Consider the following 19,178-nt stretch of genomic DNA (forward strand, 5'->3'; position numbering starts at 1 on the left):
GGGAAGGAGAGACACGAAGACACACGTTGAGGAGAACAGGGAGACACATGGGGAGGGGTAGAAGAGACACGAAGACACACGGGGAGGAGGAGAGGGAGACACATGGGGACAGATACGGAGAGGAGAAGGCCGATGGTTTCTGCGTAATCCACAGCGGCTGCGCGTGCGTGCGCTCTTGACGTGTGTTTGCGTGTTGTTTGAAACTTAAGCCCCCAATCCACATTTTCTCCGAGAGGTCGCTCATTCTCCATTGGCTATCCCCAGTTGTCCGGATGGAACTCCCTTACCACAGGAAGTCCAGGCATGGGAAGCCCTTCACCCAGTGTTGGACGTTCACAGGGGCCATGAACACACTGCACGCAGTGGCTGAGCGCGCGCAGTACCTGGGAGAAGCTGTGAAGCCCGAGCTGGTTGTGTAGCTGATTCAGAGCCAGCTTCCCAGCCAGGATCCCCGAGTGAAAGCCCACAGTCCCAGGGGAGCAGGGGTCACACCCGGCCTCCCACGACGCGTACAGCCGCTCCTCCGACACCACCGACACCTGCACTCACCACGCAACGAAGACAATGACCACCCGTACAGCTTTAACATACTGTAGAAGCAAGTGCTGTTCGCAATAATCTATGAAGGCCGGCACAACAAACTAGGGGGTGGGTGGGTGGCCAGCGTCACGCCCGCTGCCTTATCCCAGGATCCGGTTCATATCTTCGCCGCCAATATCAGCCGTGAGCGAGAATCAAACTCAGGTCACCGGGTTTGTAGTGCAGCGTACTCACCACTGAGCCACCGCTCCCTACAAACACACATATGTGCGTATCTCGGGCAGGTTCACAATGGCCATGTTGGACGTGCCCAGGGACAATCATGAACTTTATAGTTCATCGGATTCCTCCAATATGAATAAATATTCTGATTCTGATTCAATCAGAAAACTCAATCGACATTTTTACCCGTAGCGCGTATTCAAACATTTTCAAACATTGACAACTCATTGCTGTTCAGTGAGTCCACCAACCCGCCCAGCCGAGACTATATACGACGTCGTCTCTGCGAAACGCAACGGTTCCCGCAGATGGGCGATCTTCTGATCTCAGTGAGAGTTGAAATAAAGCTGTTAGTTTATGTATGTATGTACAACGATGCTATAAGTTAGCTTTGATACATAATAGTGTTCTTCTTGGTTCTTTCGGTAAAGTCACGTATTTCCCTTCTACGTGACTTTACCGAAAGAACCAAGAAGATGAATATTCTTAGGTTTTTTCGGTAAAGTCACGTAGGTAAAACATCAAAATTAATGAAAATAAAATAAAACAAAAATCACGACGTTTCGGAGGCAACACAAGTCTCCGTCATCAGGTGGGACCGTCACAGCCGAATTAGCTGCATCAAGTGAGGCAATGATTCAAGAAGTAATCCCTTATAAGCAAGTTGAAGGGGGGAGGAGAAGGGGGGGGAGCTCATCAGAATGTGGTAGCCAATGAAAAACAATGGACTACGGCTTGGACGAGGTTGCTGCTGTACACGCCAACACAATGGACAGAGAGGGGGGAGGGGAGGTCTGATACACATGATAGACAAAAGAACGAAAATGCCCATGTTTATACCAATGCTGGCTGAACAATGAAGAGAGCACTGCCAAAAAATAACTGGGGATGTTAACACTCGGTAAAGTAAAGTAAAATAGTGCCTGTCAAATAAGATGGTCCAAAAAAGTGTAATTAAGTCTTTTTTGCGTGGTTGATAACATCTTTCCAATGATTACTAAGTTTGTACCCATCATCACGGTTGAAATTATGTCTGTGTTTGTATATTTGTATGGCTTCGTGTACAAACCTTTGATGGTAGCCGGGAGGTTTGCAGAGAACCTTGGTCTCGGAAAAGACTTAATTACACTTTTTTGGACCATCTTATTTGACAGGCACTATTTTACTTTACTTTACCGAGTGTTAACATCCCCAGTTATTTTTTGGCAGTGCTCTCTTCATTGTTCAGCCAGCATTGGTATAAACATGGGCATTTTCGTTCTTTTGTCTATCATGTGTATCATACCTCCCCTCCCCCCTCTCTGTCCATTGTGTTGGCGTGTACAGCAGCAACCTCGTCCAAGCCGTAGTCCATTGTTTTTCATTGGCTACCACATTCTGATGAGGTCCCCCCCCCTTCTCCTCCCCCCTTCAACTTGCTTATAAGGGATTACTTCTTGAATCATTGCCTCACTTGATGCAGCTAATTCGGCTGTGACGGTCCCACCTGATGACGGAGACTTGTGTTGCCTCCGAAACGTCGTGATTTTTGTTTTATTTTATTTTCATTAATTTTGATGTTTTACCTACGTGACTTTACCGAAAAAACCTAAGAATATGATTCCTTGCAGTCACGAAAGCTTAAAATCTAGAAAGAAGATGAATCCCTGCAGTCACGAAAGCTTTAAATCGAAACATAATAGTGTTTTTTTGGGGTTAGATCGCATAAATATATAAATGTGTCGTTAAACCCTCCACCACCGACACAGCCAACTAGTCAGGGTTGTCACGTAAACAGAACGTGCCAATTCGTCCCTAGTACAGCACAGCCAAATCTTGCTGTTGCCTGATGAAGCTAGTTGTAATTACTGGCGAAACGTGGTACTCAGATTGTAAAAGTTGTGGCTTGGCTCTCCAACACACCGGTTAGTGCTGTACTAGTGACGAATTGGCCACGTTCTGTTTACGTGACAACCCTTACTAGTTGGCTGTGTCGGGTGGTGGCGGGTTTTAACGACACATTTATATATTTACGCGATCTAACCCAAAAAAACCCTCTTATGGATGATATTGGTCGAGAAAGCCTACGTGTTAAGTTAGCTTCGAGTTCGTTTATATACCACGACATTTTAGTTAGTTGACATACAAGTTCAACGAAGCAGCAACTTGACATGAATGAAAGCAGAGCACCGTCTCTCTCCGTTCCCTGTGGGAGCAATCGGGAGTGCTCGGAGAAAGCCCACCGTGTATAGCAAGAGGGGAAAACACGTTTGACACATTCTAGATTTGAAGCTTTCGTGACTGCAAGGATTCATACTCTTAGTTCTTTCGGTAAAGTCACATAGGTAAAAAATGAAATTAAAATTTATAAAAATAAAATAATAAAAAATAACGACGTTTCGGAGGCAACACAAGTCTCTGATACGGTCCCACCTGATGACGGAGACTGGTGTTGCCTCCGAAACGTCGTGATTTTTATGATTTTATTTTTATTAATTTTTATTTCATTTTTTACCTACGTGACTTTAGCGAAAGAACTAAGAGTACGTTTGACACAGGCAGATGCTCGTAGGCAACATCCTACTTGCTGTGCTGCCCACTCGCTCACCTGGTGGGGGATCAGCTCGTCGTAGCCCCTCGTGCTCCCAGTGGCACAGTTGGCCATGGCGACAATGGCAGCGCTGGCAAACGAGTCGTAGACGGAGCGCAGCTGTGTCGCAGACGCGCACGGGGACGCGCACGGGGACACGTGGGGATACACCGGAGCAGGGAAGGACACAAGGGGTTACACATGGGCACACAGGAAGATACGAGGAGACACATAAGGACATACATATGGTGACACGTCCAAATCAAGACTCCAATATTTAAGCCTGGGAGTCTCAATAACGACTGATGATGAAACCTGGTTTTTAAGAGTCTCAAAAAGACTGACATTTCAGCCCAGTCTGAGTCTTCTTCTTGGTTCTTTTGGTAAAGTCACGTAGAATGGAAATAATAAAATAATAAAAATAAAACATAATAAAATAATTCTCACGACGTTTCGGCCACAACGCAAGCAGCCGTCCTCAGGTGGAGAACAGGTCTGTCGAGAAGACAGAGTCTGTCAGAGTCTGTCTGTCTTCTCGACAGACCTGTTCTCCACCTGAGGACGGCTGCTTGCGTTGTGGCCGAAATGTCGCGAGAATAATTTAATAATGTTTTATTTGTATTATTTTATTATTTCCATTCTACGTGACTTTACCGAAAGAACCAAGAAGATGAATCCCTGCAGTCACGAAAGCTTTAAATCGAAATTCAGTCTCAGTCTCATAGAAAAGTCTCAATGGAGACTCTGACCCCGAATCCCGGTCTTGGTCTGGCTGGAGGGACGTGGGAGCCCGGGCACCTGGATGGGGCACTCGTTGTCGTGGGTGATGTCCATGAAGACGGCGTGGGCAATGCCGGGGGTGAGCGGGCGGAACCCCGGCTGGATGAAGGAACCCACGGGGTCGCCGCCGTAGCGGTAGACGAGGCGGCCCTCCTCGTGGCTGTTGCCGGCGCTCAAGGCCTCTGTGTCGACACATAATGCACGGGCATAACATGAGTTTAAAACCCCCCGCCCACCTCCTACGCATTTCACAAGTAGTACCAATCGCATATCTGCATTTCCCATAAATATGCTAAATTCCTTTTGATATGCACATTCTTTTGTCAAGGCGCTCTTCCCCCCTCCATCCCAGCTTAAATATACGCTCCAAGCCTGGGGTGTGTCATTCAGACGCTGTCTTCTCGACAGACCTGTTCTTCACCTGAGGACGGCTGCTTGCGTTGTGGCCGAAACGTCGTGAGAATTATTTTATTATGTTTGATTTTTATTATTTTATTATTTCCATTCTACGTGACTTTACCGAAAGAACCAAGAAGAGGCATCTCAGTGACTCGCGTAACGGTGGCACCGTTAAAGTCCACGGGGCTCCCCTCTCCTCCGCGTGTCTCTCAGCCTGGCCGATAACCTCCCCCGCATCTCTCACTTGCCCAAGAGTCCTTTGACATGCCGAGTTGTCCTACATTCCTTTTGTCTTTCCTTTTGTCATTCCTTTTGTCATTCACATCTCATCTCCCATGAATTTGTGTTCACGGTTACCTCGCCGTGTCCCCCTTTAACTTTCTGTCTCCTACAAGTATCTCGCTTAATCTTCATTAGTCGTCCATTGTCTCCCTTCTCCACATGCTTCCCTTACTCCTCCTTGTGTCTCTCTTTACCTTACCGTGTTGCCATTCACCTTCCCACGTCTCCATTATTCTCCCAGTGTCACCTTTCTCCTCTCCTGTGTTTCCCTCCTCCTCCTCTCCATGTGTCCCTCCTCCCTCCCATGTTTGTCCTTCCTCCCCCATGTGCCCCCCCCTCCTGCCCGAGTGTCCCTTCACCTCCCCTTGTGTCTTGACTTAAAGCTTTCGTGACTGCAGGGATTCATACTCTCTGAGTCTTTCGGTGAAGTCACGTAGATAGGTTTATTATTTTCTTTGAACCTATCTACGTGAGTAAAAAATAAAAAATAAATTAATTAAAGTTGATTAGAAATCACGACGTTTCGGAGGCAACACAAGCTTCCGTCTTCAGGTGGAACCGTCACAGCACGCTTGCTGTATCAAGTAAGCAATCGTGCTGTGATGGTTCCACCTGAAGACAGAAGCTTGTGTTGCCTCCGAAACGTCGTGATTTTTATTGTACTTTTATTCACTTTTTTTTACCTACGTGACTTTACCAAAAAAAAAAACCTAAGAGTATGAATCCTTGCAGTCACGAAAGCTTCAAATCTAGAACTATCTACGTGACTTTACCGAAAAACCCAGAGAGTATGGATCTCCGTGTGTCCCTCCTCCCCCACGTGTGTCCCTCGTCCTCCCCCACATGTCTCTCCCCCTCCCCGCGTGTCTCTCCTCCCCCTCCCCCACGTGCGTCTCTCCCCCTCCCCGCGTGTCTCTCCTCCCCCACGTGTGTCCCTCCCCCTCCCCGTGTGTCCCTTCACCTCGGACAAGGGATGTGATGCCGAGTCTCGTGACGAAGACGTTATCGAGGTCCTCACTGCCGGTGAAGAGCTCGGCCAGGAGGAAGAGGTCCGAGCGGACGGTGCGGGCCGCGTCCATCATGTACTGAGTCGCACACAGACGTGGGGAGACATGGTGAGACACAAGAAGACACGAGGAGACAAGCGCGGAGACACGTGCAGACACATGGGGAAACGGGTAGGGTCAAAGTCTCAGCATACATCCATTATACACTGAGACGTAAGAACAACACATTTAGATAAATGTACCTCCCTTCTACACTCCGTGTCTTCCTTTGCCTCCATGCATTTCCTTTCACCTCCTTGTGTCTCTGCTTCTCTTTTATAGTCTTTTGCCATGCTCATAATTTCTCCTCCTTATGTTGCTTTTCTCTGGATGCCTCTTCCTCTTCCCCCTATCTCCCTCGTCCATCGCTTCACCTCTCCGTCTCCCTCCTACTCCCTATGTATCAATTCTCTTCATGTCTCTGTTCTAGTCAGTTTCTCCCATCACTTCTTCATGTCTCCCTCCTCCTTCCCATGTCTCCTTCTTTCTTGGGTCCCCTTTTCCTCTCCATTTCTCCCTTCTCTAAATGTTTACCTTCACTGCCTTGGATAACCCCTCCCCACTCTCCTCATTCTTGCCTGCCTCCCACCTCGTCATTATGTCTTCATTCAACTCCCTTCTCTCTTTCTGCTCCTAATGTATCCATTCAATTCCCTGTGTGTCACTTCACCTCCCTGTTTACCTCCACCTCCCTGTATCTCTATTCACCTCTCTTCTCCTACTCGCTTCCTCTTCCCCCATGCGTCCCTGGTCCTCCCTGCGCCTCCTTGCTCCCCCTCACCTCTGCGACATGTAGGGGTGTCGAGTGGCAGTTGTCGAGCCTCATGCCATGGAAGATTTTGGCCGTGAGCTCCGTGTACGCGCGCATGTGTGCCCACAGGAAGGGGCAGTCGCTGGGGCCGCGTCCGTAGCGCAGCTTCACGCTGTCACCCCAGCAGACAAGCTCCCGTCTGATGTACACGTTAGAGCCTGGGGGTGACGGACCCGCGGCAAGAGGAGGGACACAAGGGGAGGATGAGGGATGCACGGGGGGGGGGGGGAGAATGGAGATACAGTGAAGAGAAAGGAGATGTAGGGTGGTCTGTTCGTTTGTGTGCAGACGATCAGTCTGTGTCTCTGTCTGTGTCTGTTCATCTTCCTGTCTGCCCGTGTGTCTATCAGTGTGTTTATCTATTTTTGTCTCTCTGCTTACCTGGTTTAGCAAAATACCTGAGTGGGTCCACACTCATGTCCGTCTGTCTTTCGGTTTATCCGTCTTGTCTGTAGCATAGCGGATTAACGCACTGCGCTACGAACTTGGCTATCCTGGTTCGATTCCCGCTCATGGCCAAAATTACTGACGATTATCTGAACCAGTCCTGGGCCTCCCCTAGGTCGATTCAGCCTCAAATGAGTACGTGGTGCGGTGTGTAAACTTCTCCACTCAGGAGACAAAGGTGGCCATGCACGGTGTTGGCCCACCCACCCCCTCATGTGCCATGCTGGCATTCATAGGTGCTCGCTAACAGCACGTGCTCTAACAGTCTGTTTGAGGCTATGCAGGGGATCTTTGTCTTTCTTGTCTCCCCTTACCTGGCTCAGCAAAGTTGCGGAGGGGGTCGTCGCCCATGACCCAGCCGTTGAAGGCGAGGAAGCGGCACGATTTTTTGGGGTCGAACATCATCTCCTCCTCCTCCCCCAGCAGAAACTCGTCCTTCATCGGGAACATGAAGTATCTGCAGCACAGGTCATAGGAACGTGGAATTTCCAGCAGCCACCGAGGTGCCTCCGAAAAACACCCAAACTAGCGCTGCCCCGCGCCACTCCTCCAACTTTAGAATTTGACGAGGGTCGGATGAAAACCAACGCAACAACGTGGCGAAAGAAGGAATTTACGAGGCAGTGGGTAACACCTGATGTATAAATGTATGTAGAACTTCTTTCACACTTTGCATAGCCAACCGGGCTGATCGGAGGTGCAGGGTAAGGACAACAAACTAAGCACAAAAATCAGTTGTCAAGAAATGAGTTTTCAATCTAGATGATTTAAGTGCAAGGCTCCAGTGGCTTCCGATGATTGGAACAAAGTGCGTTCCAAACGGCCACAGAAGAGCACCTGAAAGGGTTCAATGGCTCGCCAAGAGCCACTGCGAGGATGACCAGAGTTTGCGTGATGGTTTATACAACGTGGATCAGAAACACATGGGCACCACCAAAGAAAATGGAATGAAAACTTGAAAAGTGCGCAAAGAAGCCAGGGGGGGAGAGATGCATGCTTGGAACTGCACAGAGAGACAGGATTACGAGAACATACGAAGGATAAAGAGGTAATGTTTAACTGTTAAACAAAGTGAGTGTGGTGGCTTGGGTAGGACGATGGCCGGCGGGCGAGACGAATGACGGAGTGGCAGATGAAGGACGGAAATATGCCCGAGGTGAGACGTCCCCCGGCCGAGATGGAGCGAAGAGATCGCCTTGTGTCCAGGTGCTGGACAGATCATTGCATTGAGGGGGCCACGAGGGATGGCGGTGGTGGCGACAGCTTCATCCAGCAGCAGATAGATCATCACTGGCTGATGGTGATGGTTAAAGAGCAGGATAAAGAATAAATTAAAGAACTGATTAGAGGGCTGATTGAAGGGTTGATTTACCGGCTGATTAAAAGATCGGTGGGGGGGGGGAGAGGCAGGGTAGAGGGCTCGTTAAGAGGCTGCCAAGGAGCAGGCCGAGTAGGGGACTCACTGGGTCACGAGCGGGTGCTTGCGTGTGATGGCTCCGAGCTTGGGGCCCTGCTCCGCAATTCGCTCGTACCGAACGGTTCCCAAGATGCAGTTCACCGCCTGGGCGGGAGGGTGGGGAGGGATGCGAACATGCACACACACACAGAGACACACGTACATATGTCTTCAGCAGTGGATAGACCATAACTAATGATGACAATACACACACACTCATCAATATATACACTTCATGTAAACACGCACACGCATAATGCATGCCCATGGAAAAGACAAAGACACAGACCCCCACCCCCCCAGTATAGCCAGGACATATGAAGATAGGCATGGAGCACGAGGCGGTGGTGTGGTCAGGACCATGCCCGGCTGGCTTTGTCTCCACAGTGCTGAGGTTTACACACTGCACCAGGTACTTATTTAAGGCCGAGTCGACCTAGGGGAGACGCCAGGACCTATTTAGACACCACTGGCCGCTGACGTTAGCCGTGACCAGGAATCCAACTCGGGAAGTGACACCGGCACGGCAGCTGCGTTGACTAAAACTACACGGCAGTCCCGCCGCAATACCAATTCTGAAGTGCGTAAGAAAGTCACTTGAGTATTTTTATTACAATTCCCAAAGCTACAGATTTGTGTCAGAGAGTGGAAATGGTTGAGCAACGTCACCAGTTGTTCTAACAAGTTTTCGTGACTGCAAGGATTCATACTCTTTGCTTTTTTTCGGGAAGGTCACGTAGGTAAAACATTAAAATAAATTAAATCACGACGTTTCGGGCGCAACACAAGTGTCCTTCTTCAGGTGGGACAACTTAGCGAAAAGCACACCGCTTATGTGACTTAAGCGGTGTGCTTTCGCTAAGTGACTTAAGTGGAGTGCTTTCGCTAAGTTGTCCCCACCTGAAGAAGGACGCTTGTGTTGCACCCGAAACGTCGTGATTTAATTTATAAAAAATGTTTACCTACGTGACTTTACCGAAAAAACCAAAGAGTATAAATATATAAATGTGTCGTTAAACCCGCAGGGAAAGACGGAGGAGCGTCAGAGAGGGAGAATTCGAGAGAGACATGGAGAGGTAGGGAGGGAGAGGGTCACCTGTGCTTGATGATTTTCCACGAGAATCCGAGCCTCAGAGTTCAATGCCTCGAGGCGAGATCTCAGCCAACGGCATCCGTCATCACTCACAGTACCATCACTGTCATAAAAAAATCAACACCACCATCATCATGATAATTAACATCAGCATCACAATCAACACCATAATTACAAAAATTACATCATTATTTTCCGACCAGTTTTCATCGCCTACATCAACATGAGCATCGCATCAACATCATCATTAATATTACCAGGGTAATTTAAATCAATCTTCTCAATCAAGATTTCCGTTCTTAGAAAACAACCTCAATTGAGACGTGTTTGATATTTGATCTGATGACCCATTGAGAAGTTGACCCCCCTGACCTTCTCCGAGGGCAGAGTTTGAGCGCCAGGTTGAGGTCGACTGTGCAGCTGAGGCGGCGGAACGCAGGGTCCTGGATGATCTTCAGCTCCTCCGCAGAATGATCTCCACCCGCCTTCATGCCCTTGTCTGATAGCGGGCAGGGAACAGGGCAGTGTCAGTTAAACTACAAACTACAAACAATTTTTTATATTACCAGGAAAGGCCCACTGAGCTATATATCTCTTTTTCAAAAGCGAGCTGGCCACAAATGAGAGCCCAATGAAGTGGCTTATCACGTGGCAATTTACAACAGACAAATACTCTAAGTGCATGTTGATTCTAAATGTGGAGGAAAAATCCTGAGGATCCGGAGAAAGATCCGCGCAACCATGGGGAGAACATACAAACTCCCAAATATACAGGCGTCAGGGTCGGAATCGAACCCACGACCTCTTGTATACTCGGCAGGATAGTTAACATTTCTCAGGGTCAGGATCGAACCCACGACCTCCTGCATACCAGGCGAGGAAGTTAACATCTCGCGACCACGGCACGAGGAGATCGGTCAAACATCACCTGTTGACGTGACGACATCGAGACACATGGTGCATTGTGGGAGCCGGCACTGCAGCCAACGTCACCGCGCACGGCGCACGCTGGCAGTCGGCCATGCTGAGCCAATGTAGGTCGGGGCACAGTGCCTGCGGCACACTTGGGGGTTTTCATAATAGAAATAGCGGTGCTCGCTCTGGGAACCAATTAAACAAGTTTGTGGGGCGAGTGATAACGTTATTTATTTATTCATTTTTACAAGCGCACATTGTTTTTAAAGCTGGTGGCACAGTGGTTAATGTGCTACACCCTTGAGTCCGGCGATCCAAGTTCAATTACCGGCCATGGCTAACGTCAATGGCGAGGGGTATCTGAACCGGTCCTGGGCCCATCCCCTTTACTGTAACCCGCGCTGACCAGCACGGTGAAGTACGGTAAAACACCGCCATAACCAGCCTGCATCCAGCAGTAGATTGTGGCTGTGAAGTATTTAAAGGAAGATGAAGCCCAAACATGGCACACAGCTTCTGTAGATTCATAGCTAGGCTCTCCAACGAGGAGTTTCAAGCTTCATTAATGATTTTTTTTTTAAATTACAGCTCACCGCATCATCATGGCTCACTGCAGCGTAACTCTCATGAGTTTTAACGCAACGTAAATGCAGTGATGTCTTTAGAGCGCTATGGTAGCACCTGCCTCGCTATTACGTGAACATCTTTATTTATCATTAACAAAGCATTACATCATGTTGGATAGCCCAGGACAACACAGCCCGGGTGTGTAGCTGTTGATTCTAAATATCGAGGGAAAAACCAGAGGACCCGGAGAAAAATCCACACGACCACCAGGAGAGAGACATCGCAAACTCCAAATATAGAGGCGTCAGGATCAGGATCAAACCCACGACCTCCTATAGACCAGGCAAGGTAGTTAACATTCGCTACCACGGCACCAGTTGACGGGAAGGTGCAAGCATCACCACGGGGCGCCTGTTGCAGACGTTCACGGTTCGAATCCGGCAACTGCCCGGGGTGTGTTAACCATAACAGAGCTACGCTGCACAGCAGATGTTAGAATATCCTGTGACGTAATTTGCAAGAGTGGGCCCTTGTGTGCTGGCATCAGGGTCCAAACTTTACCAAATTCTAAACTTATGCCGCAAATTACTCAATACTCAATTGGGATTAAACAAAGCAATTGTTGCCGCCCCCTTCTGTGAAAACTTGTAAATGGTGGTGTGCATGGTCACGATGGTAATGGTGGAAACCATGGTACTGATGGTTATGGTGAAGTTACCTGCGCTGATTTTCTTGGCGAATGCCTCCAGTGCAGTGGTGTAGTCGACTTGGAAAAATTCCCACAGCTTAATCCGCGGATACACGTCCTCGTAGATTACCTCCCGTATGGCCTACATACCACCAACACCATCAACACCATCATCATTGTCATCATCGTCACCATGAATACTATCACCAAAAAAATCGTCTCACCAACCACCATCAACAACCCCTTCCCTTCAACACACTGTCAACATCATCAATACATACTAGGATCATCGTAATCATCACAAAAACTAACATCACAAAAAAATTATCAACACCATCACTACCATCAACAATATTACCATCATCGTCATAATCACTAAAATAATCAACACCATCATCAGTAGCAGCACGCAGACCTATTGTTTAAACCCAGTTCTTCAACAGTGCTGCCTCAGTGTCTCCTGAAACCGACCTCTATGAACCTGACATGGCCATTATGAACCCAGACAGAAAAACACAGGGACACACACACAAAATCCAGGCCCATGGCTCAAACCCCGGCCTCTCATCGCCTCCACTGATGCCATCTCGACTCGGCCATTATGAGCATGACGACGCGACCGTTATGAGGGCCGCACTCACATGCAGGTGTGCATCGGTGGTGATGGAGGGCGGCAGGCCTTTCCTGGTCCAGGCCCCGGCGGCCACCTCGACGGAGAGGTGCCAGAGCGCGCGGTCCAGCACAAAGGCCGGGCGCAGGTGTGGGGAGTTTAAAAGGTTGTATCCGCACTCCGGATGATCTTGGATCCAGTCACTGTTACTGGCTGAGGGCGGAGAGGAAGAGGAGGAGCAGAGAGAGAGAAACCCAGAGAGGGGGCTTGAACCTAGCACCGTCTACAGCACTGTCTTAGGGGCTGCAAGCCTTACACAGTCATGATGAATCTTCTGAGAGAGACACACACTCAGAAAATAAGACACTCAGACCCAGGGCTGGAACCCAGGTTCCTCCATGGCACTGTCTTAGGGGCTAAGAGCCTGACACAATAATAATGAGAGAGATAGGGCAATGGAGAGGGAGCGACACCGGGAGAGGAAGAAATACTGCAAGAATGACAAACAAAAAAACTCCCAAATAGCCTTTAGCAGACTGTGAAGTGCTGTTAACGAGCACCTATGAAAGCCGGCACGGCACACGAGGAGGTGGGTGGCCAGCACAACGCTCGGCCGCCTTTATCTCCCCAGTGGTGATGTTTCCACACCACACCGGGTACTGATTTGAGGCTGAGTCGACCTAGGGGAAGCCCAGAACCAGTTCAAATAATCGTCACTGGTGTTGGCTGTGAGCGGGCATCGAACTCGGGTTGTCGGGTTCGATGCGCCTTGCACGTGCTCGCTCTACTTGGTACCAATGAATTCCTGCCAGCCATTGTGCACACGAACAAGCTCACTAATGTTTGTGAAAGAGAGCCCGCTACTTTTTATTACTATATTGATGTCACCAATACTAACATGTAATATTAATAGTGTTTCTATAATGATTACTAGTTACTAATGCTTGAGGCAATGCTTATATCTTCTTGGTTCTTTCGGTAAAGTCACGTAGAAGGGAAGTAATAAAATAATAAAAATAAAACATAATAAAATAATTCTCACGACGTTTCGGCCACAACGCAAGCAGCCGTCCTCAGGTGAAAACCAGGTCTGTCGTGGAGACAGCGTCTGAACGGTTGGTTGCGTTGTGGCCGAAACGTCGTGAGAATTATTTTATTAAGTTTTATTTTTATTATTTTATTACTTCCCTTCTACGTGACTTTACCGAAAGAACCAAGAAGATGAATCCCTGCAGTCACGAAAGCTTTAAATCGCAATGCTTATATTTACGCAAGCGCTAACTTGTGCTCCAAAAAACCATCCCCATGCTTCTCCTTTCTTCCTCCGTCTCCGTTTTACTTTGCGTCTCTCCGCTCCCCTTCCACACCTCCCTCCTAACAGTGCGTACAATTGCCAATGCTTACCAAAGTGCTTAACAAGGTGTAACTGCAGCGCTTAAGTAAATAGCTTGTGTTGTGCTGACTCGCTCTTACTCGTGAGTGCTTCTGCAGTGAGCTCAAGTACCCAGTGTAAGTTCGCCAAACTCTAGATTTGAAGCTTTCGTGACTGCAAGGATTCATACTCTTAGGTTTTTTTCGGTAAAGTCACGTAGGTAAAAAAGGAAAAAAATAATAGATTTATTATTTTATTTCTATTATTATTTCTTTTATTTTTATTATTTATTTTTATTTTTTACCTACGTGACTTTACCGAACCTAAGAGTATTCACCAAACTCATTTATGTTTGTGTGCACTCACGCTTTTTAACGAGCATGTGTGTGTGCCATTTATTCATAAATCATTTACATTATCATCATTATCAATTTCAAAATTCCACCAGTTGCCTGTGGCACCACTAACAGCACTGCCAGCTATTTCCCTAGTCACCCGCACGTGTCCGATACAGAGATAGGCGTGAAGTTCCACCTCCTGCTGCTGCACCACACGCTGGAGTTCTTATGCCTAACTAAGGGGGCACTTTTCGATTTAAAGCTTTCGTGACTGCAGGGATTCATCTTCTTGATTCTTTCGGTAAAGTCACGTAGAAGGGAAATAATAAAATAATAAAAAAATATTCTCATATAATAAATTTATAAACATTTTTATTTTTATATAAGATAAACATTATTTTTCTTATTTTATTATTTCCCTTCTACGTGACTTTACCGAAAGAACCAAGAAGGGGGCACTGTTCACATTATTCCAGTCTGCCCAATGCTGCCCCCACGTTTTCTTCACATGCACGCATTGTAGCAGCATTAAAAGCGAATAGAAAAACGGCCAGGGGCACATCAAGTAAGGTACATATGCACGGACAAACAGACAAACTTACACAAAGATATAGAAAAAGATCCCCTGCAATAGCCTACACGGACTGTTGTGGAAAGTGCTGTTAGCGGGCAACAATAAAGGCCAACATGGAACGTGAGAGGGTGGTGTGGCTAGAACCCCGCTCAGCTGACTTTTGTACCCCCCACCAAGTGGTGATGTCTTTACACACAGTATTAGGTACTAATTTAAGGCTGAGACGACCTAGGGAAGGCCCCAGACTGATTCAGGTATTTGTCGCTGATGTTGGCCGTGAGCAGGAATCGAATTCATGTAGCCGAGTTTGTAGCGCAACGCACTAAGCGCTGCACACAAAGACACTCTCACACACACACACACAAGTGCTCACACGTACACAAGACATCCATGCATGCAGACAAGCACAGCCAGATACTTGCACGCAAATACAGTGCACTCATACATCCACACACACTCTAGCAACTTCACACACTACGCACTCACACACAGACGCAGCCGCGCACGCACGCACGCCCTCTCACAGATCCGTGCTATCTTTAAACGCTGGTAATTTTAGCTCAAGCATAGTCTAGAGTGACATTTTCACGGCTATTTTAAATCGTGGGTCAAATCTCAGGTGCTTCGCAAATGTCAGTCTTCAAACCATGTCTCTAATGTGTCTAAATTTTCTCTTCGCTTCTCTCTGTGCCTCCCCTCTCCCTCCACGTATCCACACCTCCACATGCTTCCCCATGTCTCCCTGCTCCTCTCCTTGACACCTTTCTCCTCTCCTCGTCGCCCTTCTAATTCCTGTGTCTCTCTTTGTCTCCCTTTCTCCATGCATCTCTCGTTTTCTCATGTCTTCTACTTCACGTATCTCTGCTTCTCTGCTTCTCTCCCTCCTCCTGTGCCTCCTCTCTCCCCATGGGTCTCTTCTACTCCGTTTGCCTACCTTCCGCTACGTGCGCCCCCTCCGCCCTGCGTCTCCCCCACTATTTTCTCCTCTCTGCTCACCATCGAGTCTCTCTCGCCGTGTCTCCCCTCTCCGTCTCCCCGTCTCTTCCCACGTGTCCACATCTCCTTCCTGTGTCTTCTCCTCCTGCTTTGTTCTCCCCTTCCCGCTTCTCCCCCCTCCCCGCCATGTCGCCATCTCTCCCTGCTCATCCCCGTGCCTTCCCCTCTCCTCCCTTTTGCTCTCATTTACTCTCCGTGTCTCTCCATGCCTTCCCTCTGTGTCTCCTCCTTCCCATGTATTTCCCTTTTCTCCACGTGTCTCCCTCTCATGTCTCCCGTATCACCCGGCATCCCACTGTGTCTCCCCCTCTCCCCCACCCATGCCTGCGACTCTTGGTCCCGTGTCCCCTGCTCCCTGTACGTCCCCATGGCATCCCCATCTCCCTCCACCCCCCCCCCCACGTGCGTGCCCCGGCGGACCTGTGTGGTTGTAGACGACGTCGCTGATGCTCAAGACACCCCAGTCTCTCCTCATGGCCTCCACAAGCGTCCCTACATCATCCCAGCTGGGTGCGTGCCCCTTGGCCGCTGACCCTGGTGACCCAGGTAATCCTGGTGTCGCCGCGAGTTCCGTGAAGTCGGGGTTCAGGCGGAGCTGGTTGGCGAGCGAGTAGCACGAGCGCGACTCGCCTAGCTCCTGCAGTGGCGTAAAGTGGATCATGTTGTAGCCTGGGGGAGAGGGGCAGCAGCAGAGTGGATGGGCAGTGAGGGGCAGCAAGCAGTAGGAAAGGTAATTTAATTGCAGACTTGTAATCATTCACCAATGCTCACATTTCAATAGGATGCGGCCTCTAGAGGCTGCAGACGCCATGTGACCTCCATTGGACACAACAGACACAAGTGAAACATAATCGATTCTTACACACGCACGAATCAATGCGCTCATGGTGAGCCTAAGAATGGATGCTAATGGATGAACTGATGCATCGTTAGGTGTCGACTGGAGAGACATTGGAGGGAGAGGGAGGGTAGAAATGGGGCACCGGAGCGCACTGAAGAGTCGAGCACTGAAGGACATTGGACAGGGGGAAAAGATATGGGAGGGCACCAGAGAAAATTGAGTATAGAACAGTGAATAACAAAGCTGGGCATTGGAGTGCATTTAGAGGACAGGCCTAGAAGAAAATGGAGGGCAGTGAAGGCCACTTAAGGCAATGGAGTGCGGAGATAGAAACAGGAGGGCATTTTAAGAAACTGAACAGAAGACAGACAATGAAGAGCAGTGGAAAAGATTAAAGGAAGACATGCCCCAACCATCACACGGCTCTTCGCTAGTAACCACACACTTAGCCTGCGCATCCTGGACTCATAATATTAATAAAATACTTTAAAAGTGACCTTCGGACATGTTCCAGTGGCTTTACGCAAATGCATATTACGAGAGGGCACCTTAAAATAAATTTGAAAGGTTTTTTTTTCACCGAAGAGCTGCAAACTCATGTAATGGCTACAAGAGAAGATCCGTATGTTTGAGATGAGTCTACCTTTAAATGCTCATCATGACCTCTTGAACCATGGGGACCCTCTATGAACCCTGACTTCACCTGTCTCCTTGGCGACCTGCAGCCTGCGCTCCCATTGGCTGAAGGGGCCCAGGCACTTGGCGAGAACGGTGTGGAGGGCGATGCAGTCGAGGGGCAGGGTGCGCTGAGAGTCGCTAGGCCCCACCGCAAGCTCGGGGTCGACGATGAGGTAACCGCGCGCTTTCACGCCCGCCCTGGAAGGAACGAGCACGGAATGCAGACTCCGTCGAGACTCCGTTCCCAAAACCCAGTTTCAAGACTCCGATCCGCAAACCCAGTCTCAATTAAGGCTCTGATCCTCTATCTATACTCAAATCCCAAAACCCAGTCTCAAGACTTCGATCCTTAAATCCACTCTCTCTTGGGGAAAATTCTCAATTAAGACTCCTAAAAACTGGTCTCAAGACTCTTATAATGAAATATGGTCTCCCCTGCAGTCAATTCTCAATGAAGACTCTGATTCAGAAACCAAATGTCTTGGATCTAAGTCTTGGTCGCCTCTCTACCGAGGCAGCTGCTCCGCGTGTCTCACCCGTAGACGTAGTGGAACTCGTAGGTTCCGGACATGTGGGGCTTGATGGAGCAGAATGCGTCCGACTGTCCCACAACTCCCGTGTGCTTCCATGGCAGCTCACGGAAGCGGGCCCTCTCAAACGCGGCCCCCTCCTCGGGGTAGTTTGTGTAGACGGTCACAGGGAAGGCCTGCAGGCTTGGGCCCAGCCGGAACTGCAGCTCAAAGCCTGGAAGGAAAAACAAGCTCAATGGGGATGAAGCCAAGGATGAAACAGAACTATCCTAGACCAGGCCAAGGATGAACGCAGGCTAAAATAAACTAGTGTGAGGCTAAAGGTCTGAGAACAGACTAGGTTAAACTAGGCCAAGGCTTTGAAAATGCAATAACAGTTAGCAGAAATAAATTAATGTCTTCCATCCTCATACAATTGTATGAATTTTCACAATCCAGGGTCAAAAGTTGATTGAAAGGATTTCATATTTTTTGTCTGCTTTTTACTGTCTCATTTGCATTGTCTATTTTCTGTACCATTTGCATTACATTCACACCATTAGCCTAAATTAAATATGAATATAATTTAAATTATTCATTAATAATACATTCTTGCACACATAATTTGACCCGTGAAATTATGCGCCTGATATGAATGGATCTTTCATACAAAAATCTATGAATCGCTGCATGCCCTCAAATCAGAAATAATTAATGGGGTGGCACTCTCCTAGTCTTGGCCAAAGCTGAAACTGCATCATTCTAGACTTAACCAAGGCTAATTCCTCACCAAGGTGGCAGTGGTTGAAACCTGATCTCAAAACTCGGATCCTGAAACCCGGCCTTAAGACTCAGATCCTGAAACCTGATCTCAAGACTTGGATTCTGAAACCCGGCCTCAAGACTCAGATCCTGAAACCTGATCTCAAGACTCGGATTCTGAAACCCGGCCTCAAGACTCGGATCCTGAAACCTGATCTCAAGACTCGGATTCTGAAACCCGGCCTCAAGACTTGGATCCTGAAAACCGGCCTCAAGACTCGGATCCTGAAACAAGGCCTCAAGACTCCGGTCCTAAAACCAGTCTCCTGGAGTCAAGTCTCAATCAATACACTGATCTCAAAACCTGGTCTCAAGACTGTCATCCTAAAACCCGGTTTCCTGGAGAAAATATATTTTATAGTAAATATAAGAAGTATGCTACATGGATTTCACATCAGTGGCATATTCAAAGGTACAGCTCTGGAAAACATCACAGAATGTTTTTCTTTATTTCTCATAAATATATCTTTAAACTAGGATCACAATGAGCATAATTTCTAGAGTGCCTCACATCTGTGTGGCTGCTCAGTGTCTGAACATTACACAGCCGTTATGAACCCGACCCGGCCATTATGAACCTGACATGGCCGTTATGAACCCGACATCCGTTATGAACCCGAAGC

The 19,178-nt window shown here is 48.3% G+C and overlaps 1 protein-coding gene across 5 annotated transcripts in view; it reads right to left on the minus strand.

Moving 5' to 3' along the window:
* The window catches only part of AGL (amylo-alpha-1,6-glucosidase and 4-alpha-glucanotransferase), a 64,554-nt gene that overhangs the window by 16,828 nt on the left and 28,548 nt on the right, over window positions 1-19,178 (minus strand). For all 5 annotated transcript variants that reach the window (XM_078885219.1, XM_078885223.1, XM_078885234.1 and 2 more), the window contains 14 exons: window positions 17,761-17,968; window positions 17,250-17,422; window positions 16,126-16,374; window positions 12,457-12,638; window positions 11,846-11,957; window positions 10,018-10,144; window positions 9,649-9,748; window positions 8,560-8,657; window positions 7,411-7,553; window positions 6,620-6,807; window positions 5,754-5,877; window positions 4,130-4,293; window positions 3,350-3,451; window positions 384-539 (listed from right to left, as the gene is read on the minus strand). In XM_078885219.1, the coding sequence (XP_078741345.1) occupies window positions 384-539; window positions 3,350-3,451; window positions 4,130-4,293; window positions 5,754-5,877; window positions 6,620-6,807; window positions 7,411-7,553; window positions 8,560-8,657; window positions 9,649-9,748; window positions 10,018-10,144; window positions 11,846-11,957; window positions 12,457-12,638; window positions 16,126-16,374; window positions 17,250-17,422; window positions 17,761-17,968 (2,126 nt within the window). The remainder of the gene's footprint in view (window positions 1-383; window positions 540-3,349; window positions 3,452-4,129; window positions 4,294-5,753; window positions 5,878-6,619; window positions 6,808-7,410; window positions 7,554-8,559; window positions 8,658-9,648; window positions 9,749-10,017; window positions 10,145-11,845; window positions 11,958-12,456; window positions 12,639-16,125; window positions 16,375-17,249; window positions 17,423-17,760; window positions 17,969-19,178) is intronic.

This window comes from Lampetra fluviatilis, chromosome 3 (assembly GCF_964198595.1).
Source record: "Lampetra fluviatilis chromosome 3, kcLamFluv1.1, whole genome shotgun sequence".
Lineage (NCBI taxonomy): Eukaryota > Metazoa > Chordata > Hyperoartia > Petromyzontiformes > Petromyzontidae > Lampetra > Lampetra fluviatilis.